The sequence below is a fragment of the Mus caroli genome, chromosome 7 (assembly GCF_900094665.2).
Source record: "Mus caroli chromosome 7, CAROLI_EIJ_v1.1, whole genome shotgun sequence".
Taxonomy (NCBI): Eukaryota; Metazoa; Chordata; class Mammalia; order Rodentia; family Muridae; genus Mus; species Mus caroli.
This window is the reverse complement of record NC_034576.1, coordinates 34,992,558-35,000,324: the sequence shown is the minus strand read 5'-3', so window position 1 is coordinate 35,000,324 and position 7,767 is coordinate 34,992,558. Positions and strand designations below refer to the sequence as shown.

The following is a 7,767-nucleotide window of genomic DNA, read 5'->3' as shown; positions in this document are numbered from 1 at the left end:
TATATATATATATATATATATATATATATATATATATATATATAGCTGTTGGATGGACTAGTGTTTCTCAAGGTCGGAGACCCTTGGCCTTATTCTTAGTCCTTAGGACATGTAATAAAAACTGCTGTCTTAAAGGTAAGCTGGGATCAGTAGTTAGGGTACGAGTTAATCCATCCCTGTGCCCGTCTGGCCAGCCTTGTCTCATGGGTATAGGGGAGAGCTGAGCGGTCTGATTTGTTAGGTGTGTAATTAGGTACATTTGTGGCTTCCAAAAAGATCATAGTTACACAGTACAACCTAGAAATGATAGACAGGTATTTCCCTACATAATAAAAACTTTTATTCCCAGAAAACCTGCATCCACATGTTTATAGTAACTTTATTCATAATAGCAAAATCTGGAAGCAAGCTGGTGAGGTATCTCAGTCAGGAAAGTGCTTTTGAGCAGACATGATGATCCGAGTCACATCTCCAGAACTCAGAAGGAAACACTAACAAGACATGGTGGTGTTTGTAATCCCAGTACTGCGGGCAGAGACTGGTGGCTTCCTGGGGAGAGCTGGCCAGCCAACCAAGTTTGGTGCTTGGTGAGCTCCAGACCTGTCTCGGAAAACAAGGTGAGTTGGTGATTGCCAGTTGTTGAGGCAGGAGGGAAGGGTGAATAGGCAGAGCACACGGGACTTTGAGGTGCTCCTCAGCACGACGCTACAGTGGGATGCACAGAGCTGTATGTTTTTCTAAATCTAAGCAGAAATTAGACAAACTGTAAGTACCACTTCTAACTGTTCAGAGTTGTAACAAATCACACTAATTCAAGGTGTTCAGATTACTTAAAACAGAATTTGGGGTTGGAAAGATGGCAAAACAATTCAAAGCACTGGCTGCTCTTTCAGAGGACCAGAGCCCACATGGTGGCTGACTTATTTGTGGAAGACACATTACTGAAGTCGAACCATCTCTCCAGCTCAGCGTTCCCTACCTACTGTGTGTTTACTTAATTTATGTGTATGAGTGTTTTGCCTGCATGTGTTTTTGTTAACCACATATATGCACATATAAAAGGTCACTGGGTATACCGGAATGGGCATTGGGTGTCCTAAAGCAGGAGTTAAAGGTGGTTGTGAGCCACCTTGTGGGTGCTGGAAATCCATCCTGGGTCCTCAGCCAGAGCAGCCAGTGTTCTTAACTGCTGAGCATCTCCCCAGTCCCCAGCTCTACTTTCTGCTTTCTTGATAAACAGAAGAGAACATTATATACCTGTGGTTAAAGAATTTTGAACACGCCAGGCTGTGATGGCGAATACTTTTAATCCCAGATTAAGGCTGGCAGAAACTCTCAAATTCTAGGCCAGACTGGTCTACGGAGCGAGTTCCAGAACATCCAGGACAACACAGAGAAGCCCTGACTCAGGGGAAAAAATCATTTAGGACAAAAATTTTGTATATTACTATATTAGAAATCTTTCCACATCATGTATTTTAGCTAAACTAAGATGGATGTTTTAGATCCCTAGAAAAATCTTTATATTATAAAAGATCTCTGTCCCTTGGTTTTCTTTTTCTTTTTTTTTTTTTTTTTTTTTTTTTTTTTTTTTTTTTTTTTGTTGGTTTTTTGGTTTTTCGAGACAGGGTTTCTCTGTGTAGCCCTGGCTGTCCTGGAACTCACTCTGTAGACCAGGCTGGCCTTGAACTCAGAAATCTACCTGCCTCTGCTTCCCAAGTGCTGGGATTAAAGGCGTGCACCACCACCCGGCTCTGGTTTTCTTTTCTTATTTACACTTCTTTCTAGGACCTCTGTGAAGTCTGTGTGTGCCTTAGAATCAGTGATAATTTACATTCTGTGAATGGTAGCCCAACTGAGAATGCTTAGGGCTTATGGTTACAGATGCATTATGAATTTTAAAAGTTTATTTTTAATATGACTTTTGTTAAATACCATTACATCCCTTCCCCTCCTCCCCTTCCTCCCTTAGTGCCTCCCACCTGTCCTCCCTCGCACCTCTCCCATGTTCTCCACCACTCAAGTCAATAGCCCTTTTTCTTTGATAATCATTCTTACATGTCTATATATGTACAGATGTCTATAAATACAACTTGCTGAGCCTGCTGTATTTGTGTGGACATGCTCACAGGCCTGACCCACCCTCCAATGGACAGCTGGTGAAAGGAACTCATCACTGGGGAGGCTGGTCCTCCCCCTCTCCCCTCCTCAGCACTCAGTAGGTGCCTGGACTTGTCTGTCTAGGAGAGACTGTTTCCCTAGACCTCCTGATATTCTGGCTCTTAGTCTTTCCTCCCTCTCTTGAGTGGTGTCCTTGAGCCACAGGTGCAGGAGCCAGGTTGTAAATGTGTCCACATGGGTTTTTCTGTGGTTGTCTCCATTTGCCTGGGAGAGACAATTACCCAGGAAAGGTGGCTTTTGCATAAAATCACCCTAAATTTTCACAAATGTGAGATGGTTGTGATTTCCCTGGTGCCTGTCTTCCAGGTGCTCCTTGTGTGGGTATGTGTGCAGCCACCCCCCTTCCTTGAAGTCACACATGTGGAAACATGCAAGTGACCAGAACTACAACTACGAGCAAGTTAACAAGGCCATCAATGATGCAATCTCACAAAGCGCCAGGTACGTCATCCCACCCTTCACTTGATGGCTAGGTACAGAGCAAGTTAGGGAGCATCTCCTAGACCTACAGCAAAACCCACTGAAAATCTGATGTGTTCTGTTTTCATAAGAGTTCTGGGGAAATCCCGTGGAAAACCGCCCTTAACCAGCAGCGAAGAGAGAACTGGCCCTACCACAGGCAGTCCAGAAAACTTGGTGTCATCCTCAGAGCTCACTTCCCAGCTGCCCGGTGAAGTTATCGATGCCAGCGAGCTTGAGAAACTGAACCCCACAGGCAGCAGCTCTGACGTCTCAGGAAGAAGCTGCAGCCTGGCCACACCAGGCACCGAGTACTGCGTGTTGCTCTTCTGCTGCTGCATCTGCGGCTTTGAGTCAACCAGCAAGGAGAGCCTCCTGGATCACATGAAGGAACATGAGGGGGAGATTGTCAGCATCATCCTGAACAAGGACCACAGCACAGCCCTGAATGCCAACTAGCTAGGAGCACGTGGGAGGGATTCTGAACTGCAGGCCAACCTCAGTGCCATCACGAGCTTACCAGACATGGAGGAAGCAGGTGGTATGGCTAATACTCTGGTGCTTGAGTGAGGACACAGAGCTGTGACCCTGTGTGAGCCTCTGGCGCCCCTTCTTAATGTCACCACTGATTATTAAAAGCTTACTATAGTCCAGAATCTGCAAGCAGAGGAGTTGAGAAGACTGCAGAGCCACACTGGTGTGATGAGGGAAGTGACAGATGGGAAAGGGCAGTTGCCACTGTCGCCAGGATGGGCAATAGGAAGGGGGTCGGTGACTTCCACTGTCTCCAGAGAGCAGTGGGGCTGTGGAATGGGCTTCATAAATCTTTTCCTTGTGTTGATAGGAATTGATCACAAACTCAATGTAGGGTATGGTCCTTTACTCCCTAAAAAAGGAGAGAGATGCCCAAATCACTCCTGGATTATAAACATTTGGGAAGTAAATTATTGTTTCAAATTCATAGTGACTCCATACAAGACTCAAACCAAATCTCAGGTTCACATAAATGAATAACTTCTCAGAGGTCAGTGTGAACAACCCGAGCCCACTCCTCCAGTCACACAGCTACACTCCCCGTCATCACCACCGCTAGCAGTTGTCTGACAGCCTCCTCAAGCAGGAGGACAGAGACTGCTACTGCATCAGCTGTCCTTGAGCTAGCTCACCTGCTTACTCAAGCACACTGTAGCTTGAGAGCCAAAGAAAGCAGCTTTGGGGAGGCTGGTGTGGTGGCAGTGGCTACAATCCACAGGTGTTGTGAGCAGGGGATTGCAGGATCAAGGCCAACCTGGATTAGCAGGACTGGGCCTCATGAGGTTAAAAAGATCCCTTGTCGAATGAAAGCTGAAAGTCAGGTGCCTCAAAGTAGCACAGCTGGTATGGTTTGCTCTGCTTCGAATTTATGAGTGTAGTTACACTTAACAGAACAACCCAGGTGACTAAGGATGGTCCAACCTCAGTCTGTTTGAATAAAAGACTGGTATGGTTCACATAGTCAGGAGGCAGACACAAGTGGGTTTCAGAGTTTAAGGCAAGCCTCATCGCATAGCAAGTTCCAGGCTAGCTAAGGCTTCAAAGTGAGGTCTTATCTCAAAAAAATTAAACAAAATAATTTTTAAAAGGACTGGAGGGATGGCTCAGCAATTTAGAGCACTGGCTGCTCTTCCTCAGGATCCAGGTTTGACTCCCAGTAACCATATGTAACTGACAGCAAGTTCTGGGGACGTGGTACACTCTGGCCTCACCAGGCACCAAGCACACATGTAGTTCACAGACATAATTCAGGCAAAACACTAACAACAAAGTCTTCAAGTAAAATTTTGGTGAGAACTTTGAAAACCTGGGACTATGCATAGCACTTGAGCACTCATCATGTACATCTAGCCACAAGAAAACAAACAACACAAGCAGTTTCCTGTCAGAAACACCATTCAGCAAGTGGCTAGTATATTTCTAAGAGAGTCCATTTGTTAGTGTGCAAGAAAATCTACTGAGAAACTAGCTCAGTATATTTGTGATGAAGTTTGCATCACACAGATGTGACCTCAGTAGTCCCATGGTTGGTTCCATCACTGCTGAGGGTGATGCGAACAAGGTGCTGTTTGTGTAGTTCTGATCGCTTACTGTTCCGTTACAGCAGGCTGCAGTGCTGTTAATGTGGGTATTCTGTACACACCCAGAGTCGAGGGCAGCTCCCGGAAGGACAGAGGCAGTGGGTGTTGACAAGCTTTATAACTTGGGTTCCTGAAGTTGAGGTGTCCAGAAAGTGAGTTATTAGCTTTCATGTGGGGTCGGGAGCTATGGCATGGGGCCAGGCATGTGGAAACACTTTCTGATTTGTTTTATGTTTTTCCACCATAATTTTGATGACACTATTTAGAAAAACTTGACGAAAAATTTGCCATTCTCTGATTTTGGGTAGCTTTGGGGGTGGTGGGGAGCAGAGTCTTTGTGTATAGTCCTGGCTGACCTCGAACTCATTATGAAGACCAGGCTGACCTCAGACTTACAGAGATTCACTTGCCTCAGCCTCCCAAGTGCTGGGATTAAAGGCAGTAGCCATCACACCTGGCCAAGATAGGCTTAATTTATTTGTGAAGGTTAATTCATTTCTGATATATGGATTTTAATAAGAAAATGAATTTATAGATACTAATTCAATTTCCCTGAATTTATTCTATATGGACTTAGATGAATTTTCTCATATTTTCACAATTAAAATATTTATATTTAATGCCAAATGCAAAAAAAATTCATGTTTCCATTTTTATCACCCATTGCTGTTGTTCCTACTAGATCTGGTTTTCATTTTGCTGTTAGTCTAACCAATAATAGCCTTCAGTGAATTTTCTGTGGCTTTAATTTTCCACAATTGGTTAAAAAATAGTAATCACCCAAAACACCCTACCATTTCAGCAGGGTGGCTCTTCAAAAGACGCTTCCACGTTCCTTCAGGCCACATGATAGTAGTCATGAGCGTAAACTTTTCCCCCACCCCACGGGGAAAAACTAATAGCCCAAAGGCTCAGAGCCTCCGCTCTGCCATGCGTTCGTATGAGCTCTCTGGACCCTGCACATCCTGATAGCATTTTACAGCAAGTCTCTACCATGAAGCAAGATTCTGAGGAACAGAAGCCTGTATGTATGGTTGTCATTGCTGGGGAGCCTCTGACCCAGTCGGGGTCACTGCTCAGAGGAGTATCCTGACCACTGCTCTAAGCTTTGGCATGGGAAACCCTGATTTTTGTCTCTTGCTCTGACCACCTGCGCTTCTAAGAGCAAATGGGGAATACTGCTTTAAAATTACTGTGTTCAGTAAACGTAAGATGGGGAGGTGGCAGTTGTGATCTTTATAAATATCATTTTGTCCCTTGCTGTGATCATAGGACTCTGGCAGATGCCCTCACTGGCCTCTCAGCCATGTGCCTGTTCACTTTATCTGTGGCTTGACCACACGCAGCGATCGATACCAGCTGAAGCTTCTGCCCTGGACCTCTCAGTCCTCTGTTCGAGGTTACCATCGGTGGCTTTGTAATTACTGTTCTTTTTCTCACAAAACAAATGTGAGCATCATGTTTACATCGCATCTCTGCAGCGTAGTTGGCTTGACAAAGATGAGCAGGTGTCTCTGGTCTCAGTTTCATAAGCACTTATTTAATCCGGTTTTTATTAATTGTGCAGCAAGGTGCTCAAAGTAATAGTCTATAAATATATTTAATAGAAACTTGAGTTTGACATTCATGGGCGTAAAGACATGTATTTTTTTTTTTTTTAAGAAATAAGTGTTGTGTAACACTATGGCTTTGCTTCTGTAGCCCAAGTAGAGAAACTTCTGGAACACCATGTAAAAAAGCAATGATTGATTCTGACGCTGATTCATTAAAACTGGATGATTGGCATTTGGTGACATTCTGTTGCCCACCCGCCCGCCTGCCCATCAAGCTGCAAACCGTGTTTGTGGCAGCACAGGCTGCCTGGTTAGAAGAGTGCAGCAAGCTCTCTGGCACCTCTTAATTTTCAGAAGAACTGTCCAAAATTAGAGTAATTTATTTTGCTTTACAGGAGTTTGCCATGTATTGACTTAAATATTGTATTTTGGTAATAAATTTTTTTTGTTAAAAAACACTTGTTTCTAAGTTTCCTTAGCAGTCTGCATGTATTCCTGTCTGGGGTTTGTTGAGTTAGAAACTTGCATTTAAGCCACGGAAAGCTTCCCAGGAGCTGGTTGGGGTTTATTATTAGGCTCTGGTAAGTTGCTGAGGTATCACTGGTGCACCAGTGCTGCGTTTCACAAGCATAGGTTCTGGGCCTTCTCCCCCGTTAAACAGTTCTTTAGCTTCCACAGCAGACATGGAGATGCTTTCCGTGCTGAGCTGAGGGTGCCAGCTCCCTTCCGGTAATTAGAACTGCTTCAGCCACTGACGACAACGCTCCTCATACTTCGATCCTCTCGTAGCCTATCACCAAACAATCTCTTACAGTCCGATTCCTTGCAGAGACGACTGGTGCTCTAATGTGACTACAGCACTGGGTTTGGTTCCCCCAGTTCATGCCCTAGGATCCCAGGCCCTCCCAGCTAGAAGTGACTCAAAACAAATAATTCTCCTTGATAGCTATAGCCTCTTGGACTGTTCTCTGTAGGGTGATGTGGTCCTATCTCTTCTCTCAAGGACCAGATCTCAACACTGTGCCATGACAAGCTAGTAGTGTAAGTCAGAGCAGGGGGGACCTAGATCCAGATCATGGAGTCCCATATGAGAGCCATAGCCACGTGACTACTGAGCACTTGAGATGGGGCTTGTGTTCTGAGGGAGAAACAGAACAGTTGCAAAAACTGAGGACAAACAGAAATGTAAAGCGTCCCAATAGCTTTATATATTGGCAACGTGTTAAAATACCTTGGCTATATTGAGTTAAATAAAACATGTCAAAGTCATTTCACCCTGTGTTAGCTTTTCGTTTCTATAGCAAAATACCTTGAACAAAACCAAACCAAAATAAAACCCTCTTAGGTTGACTTGGCTCCTGGTTTCAGAAGCTTCTAGTCAAGGTCGTCTGCAGTGAGGCAGGATCTTATGGTGGGAACGTGCAAACCAGATAGAGAGCTCATGGTGGCTGGGGTATCAT

The 7,767-nt window shown here is 44.6% G+C and overlaps 1 protein-coding gene across 4 annotated transcripts in view; it reads left to right on the top strand.

Annotated features, from left to right (window-relative positions):
• Window positions 1-6,763, top strand: part of Znf507 (zinc finger protein 507) — a 30,247-nt gene extending 23,484 nt beyond the window's left edge. For 2 of the 4 annotated variants that reach the window (XM_029479414.1, XM_029479415.1), the window contains 2 exons: window positions 2,488-2,622; window positions 2,733-3,099. In XM_029479414.1, the coding sequence (XP_029335274.1) occupies window positions 2,488-2,622; window positions 2,733-3,099 (502 nt within the window). Of the gene's footprint in view, window positions 1-2,487; window positions 2,623-2,732 lie in introns of all 4 variants that reach the window. The other 2 variants (XM_021167796.1, XM_021167797.2) reach the window with 2 other exon arrangements.
• The last annotated feature ends 1,004 nt before the right edge of the window (window positions 6,764-7,767 follow it).